The sequence below is a fragment of the Poecilia latipinna genome, unplaced genomic scaffold (genome assembly GCF_001443285.1).
Source record: "Poecilia latipinna isolate Pla-1442-1.1 unplaced genomic scaffold, P_latipinna-1.0 Scaffold2901, whole genome shotgun sequence".
NCBI lineage: Eukaryota > Metazoa > Chordata > Actinopteri > Cyprinodontiformes > Poeciliidae > Poecilia > Poecilia latipinna.
Genome location: NW_015115517.1, coordinates 38,334 through 55,973, shown reverse-complemented (window position 1 = coordinate 55,973; position 17,640 = coordinate 38,334). Strand labels below are relative to the sequence as shown.

General features: G+C 41.0%; 1 protein-coding gene across 1 annotated transcript; it reads right to left on the bottom strand.

The window, feature by feature from the left end:
- Window positions 1–4,409: 4,409 nt before the first annotated feature.
- On the bottom strand, window positions 4,410–17,346 carry LOC106939536 (macrophage mannose receptor 1-like). Its single transcript, XM_015021952.1, has 11 exons — window positions 17,310–17,346; window positions 17,041–17,219; window positions 13,739–13,949; window positions 11,383–11,715; window positions 10,488–10,588; window positions 10,249–10,358; window positions 8,406–8,667; window positions 6,551–6,764; window positions 5,753–6,085; window positions 5,571–5,671; window positions 4,410–5,057 (listed from the first exon to the last, which is right to left on the bottom strand). The coding sequence occupies exons 1-11, from the start codon at window positions 17,344–17,346 to the stop codon at window positions 4,965–4,967; spliced, it is 1,974 nt and encodes a 657-aa protein (XP_014877438.1). The 3' UTR covers window positions 4,410–4,964.
- Between the last annotated feature and the right edge of the window lie 294 nt (window positions 17,347–17,640).

Genomic DNA, 17,640 nt, shown 5'->3' with positions numbered 1-17,640 from the left:
GCGGAGGGAGGCTACCCTCTCGCTCACCGGGGTAAACCCCAACGTACATGCGCCAAGATGGGGAGCAAGATGGGAGCGCCAAGTTTGCCCACTCTCACCTTGGGCAACTCCAGAGTGGAAGTATGTCCAGCCCCTCTCAAGGAGACTGGTTCCAGAACCAGAGCCATGTGTCGAGGTGAGACCGACTATTTCTAGCCAGAACCTCTCAACCTCACACACCGGCTCCATCTCCTTCCCTACCAGAGAGGTGACTTTCCACGTGCCAAGAGCCAGCTTCGGCAGCCGAGGATCAGACCGCCAGGGTCCCCTCCCTCGGCCGCTTCCCATTACACACTGCACCTGACCTCTTTGGCCCCTCCGACAGATGGTGGGCCCATGGGAGGGGGGGCCCATGTCTCCTCTTCAGGCTGATCCCGGCTGGGCTCCATGGGTAAAAGCCCGGCCACCAGGTGCTCGGCATCATGCCCCACCTCCAGGCCTGGCTCCGGAGTGGGCCTCCATGGGCCCCGGGCGAAGGAACACCAAGTCCAAAGTTTTCGTCCAGAGTTTTCAAAGACCCAAGAGTTTAGCTAAGACCATAAGAATCAGTGGTAAAATTATCTCTGGATTAACTGGCTATCATCAGTGTGATCACGTCTATCAAAGCTGCAGTTTGGCAGTTTGCTGTCCTTAAGTTTTGAGCAGCAATGGGAGTTTAGTTTTTGCTATGAATAACTATAACTACTTAAGGAAACTGTTTGTAACACTAGCAATTTAGATCAAAATGACAAAGTCGGGGCATCAGCCAGTTAACAGCTGAATAGTTCAGTTGTTATAAATCCCTGCCTGATGAGGCCCAGGTGGTAAAATAATAGATGAAGGCATAAATCCAGCAGTATGTGAACAGCAGGATACTACCAACATGTATGCAATAAAAACAAAACTCCTCTCCAATATTCAAACGTTTAGCTAAAAGAATTACAGTTAAATGAATTTTGTTTTTGGTAGTATTAGCTGTGAGTGACTAGCTTAGCGAGTTGCTGACATCAGACCAGCGGCAGCAGCAGAACGGTGACGTTGGGTCTCCTCAGGTAAGAACAGATTATAGCTTAATGAGAAACAGAGACAAGTCTATTTTATATTTAAACATTGTTTTAGACATTATTTCACTTATGTGTATTGTGTTCCAAAAAGCAGCAGATGTCGGTCAGTAAACTGTTATTAGTCTGGATTAGTTTTACCATCTGTGCTGCTTGACTAACATGTTGATGTGTTTCATGTTGTGTCACTTTCTATGTTCAAACCATTAAATAAACAATGAGGCTTATTTTACCTGCCACTTACATTTTGTTTGCTTACAGGAATGGCGTTAACATTAGGTACCATTTCATGTTGTCATCTTTGCACCTAAAGAGGAACCATCTAGAATCACCAGCTTCAGTTATTACAGCTGGAAACCAGAGATCAGGATGACCTCTGACCTGAGCCTTCAGAGACACATAAAGACAGTCACAAAGTCGACGAGCGAATCTGAACCATCAGAGATCTGAACGTCAAACAGCTGAACCTGTGTGCATTTGATCAACATTAAAATCCAGAAAATGCTCCTCAAATGTTGCCTTAACATCTGATAGCAGAAAATAAATACCATGTCACAAATGTTGAGATGGTATTTATAGAAAACAGGAAGCTCACTGACAAAATCTGGATATGTATTTTATTTGCCTGGATATAACATGAAAACAATAAGATGTTGGAATATTACATCTGGTGCATTATGTAAGAATCTACAGATGTGCATTTATCAAAGGTAGAAAGAGCAAAAGGAAAATGGAGTTGGCGAGATTCTTCCAGAACTTGGTCCAGTACCAGGATGCTCAACACGACATTACTGGTGTTGAAAAGTGTGAACTCTGATGTTTAACACCCATAATGTTATGTTTTCACAGTTAGTTATGGTGAAGGCAACAGTAGTCTCTGCACTCTAATAGGTACCAACATTGAAATTTTAACTCTGGAGAATTTGCTGTGAATGAACGGATCAAAGATCTGCTGCAGTTGGATCAACCTTCCAGATCCCTCAGGTCTTCCGGTTCTAGTCCGCTCTGCAGAACCAGAACCAGAACCAGCATTTGGCTTCTACGCACCACAAACCAGGAACAAACTTCCAAACAGCTGAAACACTGAGATCCTTTAAATCAAGGCTAAAACTGACCAGTGCAGAGCTGCTTTTATTAGTAAAGGAACACTGATCAATATATTTGGTGATGTTCTGATCATGAAATTTGACAAAATATGTTTATTTCTGATTTTCACAACTGCTGACTGTATTGTGTTTTAAGATGTAAAGCACTTTGAATGCTTTGCTGCTGAAATGTTTTATTCAAATGAACTTGAACGTAACCTGTTCATGTTTAACTGTGTGAACTCAGCCGGAACCTGGCAGCTAAAACATTTAAAGAACTAAAACGTTTTAGTTTTGCTGCCGTTCTCTGCATGTTGTTGGTTATATGTTTTTTTTTTTTTGTTGTTGTTTGAGAAGATGATAAATTGTTGAATAAACTTCTGGAAACTTTGCCCCACTCATTTCTGAGATCCACAAATATATGGAATGTAATAGAATAAACTCTTTATTATAATTAATTTGGATTTAAGACCATTTAGACTCATAAACTGAATTATTTTATTTCATTTATGTAGAGTAGAGTTGTTTTAACTAGATTTGGTTCCCATCCAGGAAGTCGTCGTCAGGGTTTCATCTGATCTGTTTTCTGTTGATCTTCGATCATTTGATCCTTTTAACAACAGAGGTGGGAACAGCAAACAGTCATCGGATCCACGTGTCACATGAACAGCAGTCATCATGTTTCCAAATGCTCCAGAAGGGCTTCAGGGTTAAACTCTGTCATATTTAATGATACTTTCATTCTTTGTAATAATATATAATTAATGCGAGCTGAGCTTCAACAAGGCAGAGAACCATTGAGCCCAATCAGACCTGCGGATATGTTGGGTGCATTTCAACATGTAAATACACCCAAAGTATTTTTTTTATAATTGTATGTTTTATAATTGTTTTTTTTGTTTTGTTTTTTTATACATTTAATGTGTTTTGAGCATGTTCAAAGTTTTTGCTCATAAATAAATTCCCTTTAACAATATTTTGGCTCAGGTCAATAATCTGCTGACTTCTACCTGAAGTTTTATTTGTGAATAAATTAAAGTAGATGGATAAAAATATTTACTGACGCAATAAAAACAGGAATCTTCAGAGGAATTGAACCAGCAACCCTGGATCCGACACAACTGGAGCATCTCCAGTTGAACCACTTTAATGACTTTAAGCTGTTTGATTCACAGCTTTTCAAGAGTCAAACTAATCGACTCTCTGACCTGATCATGATTTTTAATTCGAGCAAACTGCTGAATCATCAGAGCCTGTTTACTTTGGTTAGGCCAGCCTCCACAGCATCAGGGTGTGTCTGACTCAAACGGCTCGTCTGGCGTGTGAATATCAGCCTTCAGAACCGCTGCTTCTGTCAACACACGTCTGGGACCCGATCCGTCCCGTCACAACTTCACTGACACACTACAAATATTAACATTAATATTTAGAAATGACAATTAAATTAACGCCTTTGCAAAAACTCTACACTATAAAAAACTGACATCCTTCTTCAAATTCAATTTAAAAAATACTTTTTTGACCCAAAAGGAAAATTGAAGAGTTAAAATTTATTATTTTATCTCTTAAACTGAGCTTCTTTTAAAGACTTAAAGTTATTACAGTGTGATTATGTTTTATTGCCACTTCCACATTTATTTGGCTGGAAAATCCGTCCGTCCGTCCCAGTGTGTCATGCTGTGAAAAGAATTTGCCCCATTACATATTTCTTCTGTTTTTCCTTTTTTTGGTGACATTTTAATGTTTCAAATAATCTATTTTTAATTTTTAATAAGGAGTGAATCCCAAAAAGCAGTTTTCAAATGATGATTTTAAAAATCATCAGAGACAACATTTTGTGAAAACTCAACAATCCCTCTGAGCCACAGCAGAACTGCTTTAGTTCAGTCACACTGGACGGTTCTGAGTATGAAATGTTCCTTTTATAGATCTATCCACCATCAGAGAGGTTCAGTATGAATTATTATTATTATATCCGCAGGTCAGGGAATAACCAGGTCCGGGTCTGAAACCAAAAACATTGGAGGCTTTTTGTTTCCTGACTGAATAAAATCATCATTTGAAAACTGCTTGTTGTGTTAACTCAAATAATTTTTGTACAATATTACAGTGAGTTGAATGATATGAAACATTAAATGTGACAAAAAGTAAAAGCAGAATCGGCCCGTGAGGAGAAAATACTTTTCCACACATTGTAAACAAAAATAGTAGATTTAAATTTTAAAACCTTGGAAATAGAAATTTTGAGGGCAGATATGTTTTTTATTTTTAGATTAAAAACAGTCTTCACACATTGCATCAATATGCCTGCAACTAGTTTACATGTGGTGCAGATTAACTACAGTCCAGCAGGGGGAGCTGTCCCCGTTTAGATCGGACTGAATTAAGTTTCCGTTCATAAACAGACAGTAAAAAAGACCAAAATATTGTGTTTGACAAAAAATGTTGTGTTGAAGGTTATTGTTTCTGACTCTTTCTCTGTCAGTGTTGGCAGAGAAAGAGTCAGAAAAACAAAGAAAGCAAAAGAAAAAAGAGAAAAAAGACGGAACATCTTACTATGATGTAAATGGTTACGAATAATACAGTGTTAATCTTTTAAGATCTTTAGCATCAACTTTAATTGCACAGCAGATAAACCAACATTTATCCAGTGACTTTAACTCAAAAGGCCTTTTAACTACAGCTGCTAAATCAAGGTCTTTGATTTCACCTCTAAACCTTCATACTGTAACATTTGCTGTTACTTTTACCTCCTGTAATCAAAATAAAACTCAAATTTCTCATGTGGAGAAACTTTGGGTTAATTTTGCTTCTCAGTGTAGAAGATCTTCCCATCAGGCCGTTTCCTCCAGCTCAGTCTGATGTCAGCCTGGAGCCGAACCTTCAGCTGGAGCTGAAACACAACGAGCAGACATGTCAGGAACACACACCCAACACACACCGAACACACACCCAACACACACCGAACACACACCCAACACACACCCAACACACACCAAACACACACCCAACACACACCCAACACACACCGAACACACACCCAACAGACACCAAACACACACCCAACACACACCCAACACACACCCAACACACACCCAACACACACCAAACACACACCAAACACACACCAAACACACACCCAACACACAGAAACGCCTGAACCAGTTTCCATCTCTGCGTCAGAAATCTTTACTCCAAGAAAAGAGAGTAACTTTGTCTTTAGGAGATTATTGGTGATGATTTCACACTGAATCATATCAATCATAAAATATTCATTAAACCTTCTGTGATATTCAAGTGTGAACATTGCAGAAGGTTTAATATTTTATGATTGATCTGATTCACGATCTAAAGGTCTGGATCAGCAGCTTGTAGCATCTGGACTGACTTTCTGTGAGACTCTCACCTCCTTCAGCAGGTCTTCCAGGGCTGCCGGGTCGTTCAGGTCCAGAACAGAGTTTCCCACCAGCTTCAGCTTCACTGTGAGCCGAGTGAAAGGTTCAGCGTCTTTAAGACAAACAAAGCAAATGTTTTATCATTTCTGTTTGTCGTCCTCTTTTGTCCTTTGGTCCACTGATGGCGTCTCACCATGGTAACAGACGGAGGCCTTCTCTAAGCCGCACGGCCAGTCCTCCCAGTGCCCGGACAGGCTGAAGTCTGCCACGGTGCAGTTCTCCACGCCGCCCTGAGGCTGCCCCGATGCCCAGTAAGAAAACAGGAACAGGTTTCCGTTGGACCACTTCCAGGTGTCTTTGTAGAGGCCGATCCAGACCGTCAGACCTGCAGGCCTCATCGTCCTGATCTGCTCGTTCTCCTGCAGGCTCCTGATGCTGGCCAGGTCTGTGTAGTGCAGCCTGCAGTAGCTCTGAGCGTCGGTCCAGTTCATTAATGTGCTGATGTAGAAAAATGTTGCGGCCTGTCCTGGAAACAGACCAGAAGAGAACCAGTCAGTCAGACGGTCGTAGAGAGACGGCATGGAGACAAACGGCTCCAGTTCCAGGTTTTAATTTGCTGACATTTGTTTTTGATTTGTGACAGACCTCCATGCAATCAGAGTCTCTGAACAGTTTGGTAAGGTCATTACATTTAAAAGATGGTTTAAAATCATTTATAGAGTGGCCAAATGTCCTCTTTCCCCTGGACATTGTCTTCACCGATTGTCCTGGTTTGTGTCATTTTTCAGGGACCAGCAGGAATGTTTATGTGATGCAGAAACATGGCAGCTTTTCTTTCAGCCGCTCTGCTGCCAAAGTGCTGCTTTAATTCCTGTATTTACTGATATTTACCAACACTATATCTAATTCTCTACATTTATTCATAAACAAACGTTAAAAATGAAACTCAAACTTGCCTGTTAGTAAATCTGGGTTTGTTCTACATCCTTACCGCTGGTGTTGGCGCAGATGGATCCGTAAACCCACTGGCAGGGAGCGTCGTTCCAGTATCCATTGTCATACATGTGAGTGCAGTCCACTGTGTACCAGGCGCTGTTCGGCTCTCCGGCCGACCAGAGTCTGTAGCTCCCGTCCGCTCCGTAGAAACCTTCGTCTGACAGCGACCACCTCCAGCTGACCACATCAAAGTACAGCCCGATCCAGGCCTGCGGGACAGAACCACTTACTGCCACATCCAACCACCTGCCTGCGTTTGAATATTGTTCTGCGTCACTTCCTGCAGATCGGTGGGAGCTGGTCCTGCCTGTGGCGGCAACATGGCGCCATGTTGTTCCACCATTAACTCCCGGTTGAATCAGCATGAATTCAGCCTGCGTCTCATGAAACCATTACCTGGAGTCAGAGTCTTCATGTTTTCTACCACTGGAAGCTCAGCTGAAATATTTCTACGCCACAAACTTGAAAAATGATCTGAGATAATCTTCTCATTGATAGTCAGTTTTTAATTATGCTGTGCTGATAGCTGCTGATAAAGTTGGGCTTTCATAAAACTGACAAAATTCAAATCCATAGGTTTCATCTTTGATGGCAGTTTCTCAATACAGAGTTCATGTTTAGGTGCAAATACTCAGAAATAAGATGACATGTTACCTAATATGTTCATTAGGTAAGATCAGTTTCAAAGAAGCTGAAACAGGGAGGCCTTGGTTGCTTCTTCTGCAGATGATCCGATTCTATTGGTGAGTTTCACAAAAAACCTTCAAAGTGTAATTTAAATATTTAAAGCACCAAATACTGCAGAGTCAGACCTGACATGTCTGTGCAGCAGGTTTGGATCCCAACCTTTATGAAATCATGAATGACTGAGTTTTCATGAGTCCAGGATTATGAATATAAGAGGCTGCAAAGTCTGTCTGTTGGCGAGAGCGTCAAAAACAATCAGGAGATATGTTGGTTATTTAAAAAAACAACGTGGTCTTCACTGCACTTTTACTATTCGAACAAATTCAGCTATTCCTGTCAGAGAGGAGACACTGAATCTGTCAGGTGATCAGGCAGAGCAGAGGGAACTAGAATCTGTAGATCTACGTTTGAGGTGCCGTTCTCACCTTGCAGAGAAAATCCAGACTGGAAATTTGCATGACTTGTCAGGAGGTGTTTACTCTGTTCAAGACAAACCTGCATCCTGAGGCTCAGGGTTTGGAGTCATTCAAATCGCAAACATCATGCAAATGGATGTTAAAACTTCAATGTAGAGAGAAAAAAAATGAACTCTGGTCATTTAAACAGTCTTTGCAGCATTAGATTAACAAAATGTTGGAATTAGTTCAGGAAAGCAAAAGGTTTCCTATCACAAAGATGTGATTGAATTTGGTGAGCAGCAGTTTGAAACAACAGAGATTTAAACTAATTTATCATCTTCCAGTGAAACGAAGGACAAAAACAGGGAAAGGGAGAAAACAGACACTTCCTGTTACTTTCAGAGGTGAACCGATTGCATTTTTCTGACCAATCGTCCATTACTTTTCTTTAGAAAGCCTGACCTGACCTGATGATTACAATATTGGCTGTTGTTGTTTTTTGTCAGAAAAGTTGCTGAGTCGGCAACAGTGAAGTAATTTTTGTAACGGTAAACGTGCAGACATGAGCTGGTGGGCCGGTTCGTCAGCCGAGGCGCTCGCTGCAGGGCAGAGGAGGGTAAGATCTGAGGATAAGATCAGCTTCACATCGAAGCATCAGTTCATCACCGATCTCACAAAATCAAGGAAACTGGTGTCAATAAATCAGTGCAACCCTTCAGCTGGCTGAATATTTTAAAAGCAAACAGAGGAGAATATGGAGTTTACGTCTGCAGTTGATCCCATTCTGCTCACGTCTGCCATGCCGTTCAGCATGGTCACCATGTTCACACTGTCCACAGTGACCAGGTCCGTGTAGCGCTGCCTGCAGTAACTCTGCGCCTCGGTCCAGTTCTTTGGGTCATAGATGAAGTGGTACTGACGAACAGGGAGAGAGCAGACGGAGCCCAGAGCTGCTGGAACGACAGCAGGAGGATTCAAATAAGAACAAAACATTTTCATGACAGATGTTTTTATCAGTAGAACAAACCTTAAAAATCAATTCTGTTTCCAAACAGAGCTCAAATTAGCTCAGGTGTTTTAAAAAAGGACACACACACTGAACACACACAAAACATTATGTGTGATTGTATAACTTTATACTGGGAGTATAAAATTAAATCCACTTGCCTGATGCACTGAGGAGCCACAGAAGAACGTTTTCCATCCTCGTAAGTGTCGTGTAGTTCAGTTTGTGGCTGCAGGCGTTTATTACTCTGGGCTTGAACATGGCATGCAAAATGATCAAGCTGAATAATTTGCGTTTGAGATGACAAGTGTTTACTCTGACAAATGCTGTAATATCAAACCAAATAAAGCAGGTTTTAAATCACAAATGACTCATTTGACTCCTGAGGCTTTTCCTCCAGAGAGGCAGAGAGGCAGTAGCCCAGGGCGCCGAGTCCTGGGGCGCCCAAACGTTATTTTGTTTTAAGAGAATGTGTATTTTTATATTAAACTTGTAGGCTCATGTCAGGTGAGGTGTCAGGTATTTTTGCATTTCATCTTCATCTTGTACCTTCAAAAACTTTGTTTCCTGCCAGTGTAATAAAAACGTGGGTCTAAATGTGAGAGGATCTTTGGATTATCAAATCCTGTGACACAATAAGTATTTGAAGAATCTGAATTAATGAGCTACAACAACATTTAATTTCCCATTAAGAACCACTGACTGTGGGATGAAATTTCAAAACTCTGAGTGGTCTGATAATTATTAACCAAATCAGTCAATATGTAGGCCAAGCTGTCAGTTTCACACTCTGTTTCAAGCACCCAGCATGCTGATGTGAGGGAACCTTTATCGATACATGCAGCAGAATACTGCACTACTGCTGAAACAGATGTGTTGATTCTGCAGCAGTGGTGATCATGGATCAGGAATAAACATGGCGTCCTGTTACAGTGTCAGTTCCCTGTTTGGGTTTTCGTTGGACAGAACCAGAGAAATGAAGCCAGAAGATTTTAATAATAAAAAAATTAAGACATACAATGTTGTTATGAATGGAACAGGACATGCAATGAGCAATACAAACCAGAGAGCTTCAATAGGGAGGCAGGCTAATGGCTAACGGCTAATGGCTAATGAGATCAGAACCAAGTGAGTTAATCAGAGGAGAAGTGGAACAGATGTGGCAGAAAGCAAAGGGAAACAGACGGTGGGAGGATATTTAACATAAACTGAGCTAAACTAAAAACTAAAATGATCAACAAACCAAAAGGGAAAATGATCTGAATATGGCAACAAGACCTAAGTGACAATAATAAACCAAGAAGTGATCATAGAGGAAACACAAAAGTAAATCGAAACTACTGAAACCGAAGGCAGATATGCGTGAATTCAATAAGGTTACAGGAATTTAAAAAAGGAATCAAACTGAAACTCGGCTACAAGTTCTGATCAGGTTTGAATAATGATTCAAACATGTTGAAGAACTGTGACTAAAAGAAAATATGCTGTTTCACATCAACACATCATTTTGCTGTTTCATTAATATGGATTTTACATATTTTTCATTTTAAAAGATATAAGAAAAGCTGAGAAGGTTTTCTCATCAGCATGTCGTCGCCTCACTGCAGCTCCTCCTCTTCCTCCTCCTGGTGGAAGATTTTTCCATCCTGCTGTTTCTTCCAGCTCAGCTTGACGTCTGCAGCCTCGCCCTGCTGCTTCAGCTGCAGCTGGAGCTGAAACACAGCAGTTACTGGGCCTGGCCAGACTCATTCCAACGTTTCACTGAGACACTTCTAAGTTTGTCTGGATTTAAATGATATTTGGGCTTAAATGCTAAAACTCAAAATTCTGAGATCTTTTACCTCCTCCTTCATGTTTTCCAGGACCGCAGGGTCATTCAGGTCCAGAGTCGCATTTCCTACCAGCTTCAGTTTCACCACTTGTGTTGTGAAGGGTGGAGAGTCTTTAAAACAAATATTTATAACATTTTATTACAGTTAAGGATGAAAAAAGTATTTTAGAAAAGATATTCTGGATGTGAATGCCATTTGCAGTGTTGGGTTTTTACACAATCAAGTAACTATGTTTCCTTCAACTTAAATTTGACTTTTCATCACAGTCATATTTGACGTCTTGAAATTGGCCTCTGTCTCTTTAAGAACCTCCTACTCTTCCTGACACATCCCTTTCAGAACGTCATCACAACAATGCTACTCCATTAAGCCGTTTACATCCATTCTTAGGAGCGTTGATCTGAAAAATAGTTTGTATGAGTTCAGCTGAGGTGCAGTGTTTGCAGATTGCTGCTGCTAGTCTGAAGGAGCTGAGTGGGGGAGGCTCAGGGAGGTGGAGCTGTGTGGAAACTGGCAACACTTTGTTTGAGCAAATGTTTAGGCACCCTGAACGGTTGCCATGGAGAGTCAAAGATTTCTCAAACATGCATGAAAGAATCAAGATCACAGTCCAGATATGTTTTTGACGAGGGAATAACATTATAACATGACGTAAACGTCAATTTAGCAAACAACACTCCTTTAAAGTTTCCATTCTCGACCTCGTTCCAGTGTGAATGACATCATCGATCCTGGCGTCTGCACCACATCAGGAGAATGAATGCATCATTTGATTCTTCTTCTGCTCTGAGCCGCCACAATATGAACTCCAACCAGGAAGAGGTCTACTGGCTCTGGAGAGTTTTTATTTTCTAGCAAAGCAAACAAACCTTCACGTTTCCATTCAGACTGATGGGCAGCTTACCATGGTGGCAGATAAATGGCTTCATTTCATCACAAGCCCAGTCATCCCAGACGCCAGAGCTGTCAAAGGTCGCAACGCCGCATCGCTGCGTCTCACCGTCAGGTTTGCCCACTGCCCAGTGTACAAACCCATACATGGGTCCGTCTGACCACTTCCAGGTGTCTAAGTAAAGGCCGATCCAGCCATACACGCCGTCTGGGATCTCAGCCTTTATGAATGAGTTCTCAAACTGGCTTTTGGGAAAGGCCAGGTCTGTGTAGAGTTCCCTGCAGTAGCTCTGAGCCTCCTCCCAGCTCATCGCAGCGTCGACGAAGAAAAAGTTCGCCCCCTCATCTGAAAACAATAGAAACTAGAATTACTTTGGTTTCTAGCTGACTTACATGTTTACTAACAGCTGCTTACTGAACCCATGAAAGGTAACTTCAAAATAAGAGCATGAATATAAAGGCCTGACAACCTGAAGACTTTTTATCTGTCAACAACCAAAATGTCAGCATGCCAAAATTTATTCAACTGGAAGTTCACAAAGCAGCCAGGTCAATTAGTCCTTTTTTCATTTTTTGCAATAAAAGTCAAAGTGTTTGTGGTACTAACTTGGAAATATTTGCGATATTTGTGCTTATTTATGACGGTAAATGCAACTTTTTATGACTCGCTGTGCAGATCATGGACCACAATCTGACATCAGTGAAGACTGGGCCAGCTATTGTGGGCAAGCAAAAAGTTTTTGACAATTTTTGAGAAAAATTTGCAATAAACTCACAATTATTTATTAGCACAAAAAAATTGCAGGGATTTGTTGATTTTGTGTGAATTTCCATGAACATTCTCTAGAAACTGGAGGGACTCAGTGATATAATTTGGCAGTAAACAGATAAAAACTGCATTGATTTGACTGAAAACCTAATATTTAAGCACACTCAGTGTTTAGTCTAGAATCTAGAGGGCCACATAAAAAGCTATGGTGGGCCAGATTTGGCCCACGAGCCTCGAGTTTGAAACATGTGATATAGACACATTATTAAACACGAAACAGGAAACGTGTATGATAAGAGAAAAACATGATCTTTCTATTAATACAGCAGATTAGTGGAAGTCTGTCGGGTCTTTGCTAAGAACATTTTTTAAAACCAGGGGCCCAACTCTCATTTTACTGGCTAAATTTCAGTCCTAATAAAAGACTCTTGTATCCTATTATACAATCACAGAAAACAGCAGCAAAAACCTACAATAAACAAAACAAATGCAAACAAAAAAGGCTGGAAATACTGAAACAACAGCACATCTGAAATGCTGCAAACCTGCTCCAGACCAGTAGGGGGAGTCTGGAGCAGGTAATATTATCTACAGAAAACATAAATATGTTTCTGTTTTATAAATACTGGAAAAGACTTCGTGTTTGAAAAAGACATAAAGTGTAACATATTTTCTTTCTCCAATGTTTTCTGGACGTTTCATGAAATCAGATGTTCAACATGAGGCCCGTGGGCCAAGTCTGGCCTGTCAGACCCACTTTATGGTCCTCAAGATTATTGATGGCCACTTGAGTAGAGGTTCAAGATAACTTTAGTATGCTTAAATATTATTTGATCATGATTATTTGATATTATTTGATGTGTAAATGTGGGACATACTTGGATGAGACAGTTGTGGGTCGGATTTAAAGAGTTTCGTCTTTTTCCTTCTCCTTTTTGAACTGGATATGGAAGTTTTATTTTATATTGAAACTTTGAATGCCAGCTGAAAAAACTGTAGCCGGAGGCTCTGCTGTAGATCCAGCTGTGAACCCTAACCCAGCTTGGAGGAGACGCTTTAATGCCACGACTCCGAATCACATTAAGGCCGACTGATGAACACGCACATCCGCTGATCTGAAAACAGGTTTTGTGCTTTGGTTTCAATGTAGAGTATTTAATTATGTTGTGTAATAGTTGTAAAAAACTAAAGGTGACAACTTCGCGGATTTCACTTATCGCGGCTTATTTTTGGAAAGCAACCCCCGTGAAAAACGAGGGATCACTGTATATATTTTTGTTTTCTTGATTCTTCTTCATTCTTTATCTGGCAATTTACTTGTTCAAAATAAAGATTTCATTTAAAAAATAAGTTTTATTTGTGTAGTGCCAAATTACATCAGTGCAAAAATATGATAATTATTAAATTTTAAGAAGGAGTCATTGAATGCAGAGAAACTAAAGTATTAAGAGTTTATTGATGGGTTTTATCAATACATTCTGCTATAATTACTTTTCGCTGAGCTTTGCGCCTGTTGGCCACCAAATGATGAAACGTATTTATAAAAAGTGGCTAACCTGCAATCAAGAAGCAGGAAGACAAAATTAAACCAAATTCTTACCTGACACATTGGAGCAGACCGGGTAAATGTTCTCTTCGCACGGTGCATCGTGCCACATCCCAGAGCTGTCCATAATCCCACATGCCGGTAAGTACCAGGGGATGTTTGGCTCTTTTCGGTGCCAGTTCTGGAACTTCAGCTCATCGCTTTGGTAAAAACCTCCAGACAACCAGTTCCATCTGATCTCATCATGGTACAAACCGATCCAGGCCTGTTGGAGATCAGACCAGATCAGTTACATTCAGCATCAGGATCCTTTTGCTGACATGTTGCAGTGTCAGCAAACTCTACTGAACACATCAGACTCTGGAAAACGAGACACCTGAGAGCAGAGGAGGGCAGACTTCCCAAAAACCTATATGAAGAGCAGCTCTACTTCAATATATTTTTACTAAAGCAAAAGTAAAAACTTGCCGTCTAAGAATTTACTCAATAGAAAAGAATTATCTGGTAAAAATCTTCTAGAGTACTGAGTAACTGATCAGTCATTTAAGATTTAAAAATTACATCATCAGAAGGTCCACAATATAAAGTTAAGTGGAAATGTTAGTATTTTAAGGACCAAAGTGACAATAATTCAAATAAGTAACAAAAAATAATGAAATTATGCAAAAGAAAAAAATTCTTCCAAATCAGTTTCTTTCAATAAAAAACTAACAAACATGCGGGTGTGTGTGTGTGTGTGTGTGTGTGTGTGTGTGTGTGTGTGTGTGTGTGTGTGTGTGTGTGTGTGTGTGTGTGTGTGTGTGCGCGTCTGTGGAATTTTTGGTTAAAACATGTTTGTTTTTAATTCAGTGAATGAATTTTACTCAAGTAAAAGTAAAAAGTACACCATAAAAAGTCTGTTTGTTTTTTTGTTTTGTGGACCTAATGGTCTTCCGTAGATCCCACTGAGTTTGTAAACAGAAACGTTCCTACATCTCCAAATCTGGTGGAGACAGACCAGCTGTAAGGAAGTATCGACTCCAGGCAGCTGCAGAGAAATGAATACAATTATGACAGAAATATTGAAAAAGATGCTTAATTTATTTCCCTGCTTCCCACTTTTGTAATACTTGCATCCAGAGTCTGGTTTTAGCCTCTTTCTAGCGGTTTTAAATTCAGTCGGTCCTTATTCTGCTCCTGGGACGCAGAGTGAATACATTTAGTTATCAGGAGCTCCTGCTATGTGGCACAGTCCATGGAGTCATTACCATTGCAAACCTGATGTAAATAAATCTAAAAAGCTGGCACAATGACACAAATCTAAACCCAGGGATCAGAGGATTTAATGTGACTTCATGGGACTTTCTGGCAGTTCTTCAGTGTTACTTTGCATTTTGACCTGGAGCTGCTGACATGGCCGGCCTCCTACATCAACTGGACTGTTCCCGTCTCAGCAGCCTGTGTTCAGCTGCAACGGCCTCCTTCACTCATCTGAGTCGTGTCTCTACGTTTCTGCATCTTTCCTGCTGCTCCCTCATCTGACTGCACCATAAAGAGACACTGAGAAACATTCAGATGCTTGTTCTCTGTTAGAAACATGCAAAAGCACATCAGATTTTCCAGAAATTACAATGCCGACACGTTCAAACTGTTTCTACAAACATTTGTGAGAGAACGGGTTGCAGATGAAGAGTAGTCCTTCATGGGATCGGTCCACACGGCTCAGTAGCTGCTTTAAAGTCTAACATCACCAACTGCAGTGCAGACAACTGGATGGAGTGATGCAAGGCGTGTCTCCACTGAACACAGAGTGTTGACTTCAACTGTGTGGTGAATTAAAGCGCAGACTGACAGCCAGACCTTGTTGTCCAACATCAGTGTCTGACCTCACAAATGGTCCTCTGGGAGAACGACCTAATATTTGCTCCTAAACCTTCTGGAAAACCTTTTTTAAACAACTGAGGCAGTTATAAGATGGAGAAACATCACATTAAGCTTGTTTTTATTCAATTAAACACTTTTTTAACTAACTGGTATTTTAGAAAAGTATCAATGTGGTTTTAGGACAAACCAGTACAGAGACAGCCCTTAAAAATTGTAAATGATTTTAGGAGTAATCTGGATTACCGCCTTTGATCCAGTGGATCACCAAATCCTGTTAAATAGATTACAGCATCTGGGCTCTCTGGTTCTGTTCTTCAGTGGTTCAGCTCCTCTCTCACAGATCCATGGCGTTAACTATGGCGTCCCACAAGGCTCTACTTTAGGTCCTCTATGTTGCTGCTTGGTGGAGTCATCAGGAATCAGCTTCCACAGTTCTGCTGACGACCCTCAGCCAATCACTGCACTGTTTGACTGCAGTTCAGACATAAAGACCTGGATGGAGCAGAACTTTCTCCAGCTCAACCAGGACAAAACACAAGTTTCAATTATAGGACCAGAAGATCAGAAGGAAGTTATTATTCAAAAATTATAAACTGCATCTTTTAAACCTTCAAACCAAGTCAGAAAGCTGGGCGTTCTTCTCGCCTCTGATCTCACTTATTCCACATATGAAACAAATAGTTAAAACAGGATTTTATCATTTAAAAATATGGCCAGAGTTCGGCCTGTTCTCTCCCTCACTCACACTGAGACTCTGATGCTTTTGTTTCCGGCCGTATAGATACTGTAATGCTGCTTTCTGGTCTCTCTGAACAAACCCTGACAGCCTTCAGCTGTTGCTCTAAGCAGGACCAGAAGGCCGGCTCACATCACACCTGCTTTAAAATCACTGCACTGGCTCCCAGTATGTCTGATTGATTTTAAGATTCTCTTACTGGTTTTTAAATGTCTTACTAGTCTTGCACCATCTTACCTTGCAGAGCTGCTATGACCTTATGACCCCTGCGGACCCTCAGGTCCTCTGGCACCAGAGTCAGAACTCACTCTGATGGTGAGGCTTCTTTCCAGTATTATGGCCCAGTTTGTGGAACAAACGGGCCCTCAGGTTCTGCCAGAGATCCTGAGGGCCGCAGAAAATGTTTCTGTCTTTAAGAGGTCAAGGCCGACTTTTAACTGTATTTGCTGAACTGAATCATTTCTGCTTAGTCTGTAGATTTTCCATGCAGCTGTGTGTTTTTGTTTGTTTGTATTGATCTGTGCAGCTCTGAGCTGCTGCTAGTATGAAGCGACTTCAGAAATAAAATTGATTGATTGATTAAAGTCAATCTGTTAAGAATGAAAATATCATACAGGATGTGTGTAAAGCCAAATATAACAAATTTATTATAAGATAATAAATACTGACATTTGGTGAACCTCGTCCCCAACAAGGACAAGATACTGTAAAAAAAAAAGTCCCTGATGTCAACTTTGAAAAGAAAAAGTAACTTTACAACAGGCTTGGGATCCATCTGCTCCAGATCGGCCATGTCGTTCAGGATCGTCACGACGTCTTGGTTGTCCACGGTAACCAGGTCGGTGTAGTTTTCTCTGCAGTAGCTCTGAGCGTTGGTCCAGTTCTTTGGCTCGTAAATGAAATGGTAGTGACGTCCAGAGGCGGCGGCGCTCAGACCTGCAGGGGAGAAACATTTTCACATCAACATTTCTCCTGTAAAACTATAAATCACAGAAATAAAACTTAAATGTTGCTATTTGCACTTGCCTGATGCAGCAGCAAAGAGCCACAGAACTTTCTCCATCTCTGCACAGTCGCTGGTTTCCAGTCTGACTGCAGAAATCCAGATTCCTACTTTTAAGCTGAAAATGCAAAATCTTGGACAAACTATTTGCATTTCAGACGACAGACATTTATAACAATGCTTTCCCTAATATCTAACCGCATCAAAGTCATTTTACATCCCAAATCTCTCATTTGACTCCAGAGGCCTCAGACCTGCCGTCCTCCTCTGGGGCATCTTCACCTGAGAGTCGGTCAGACAGCTGCGACTCGCAGAACCACTTACTGACCCGGAAAACATCCTGCAGGAAGATCT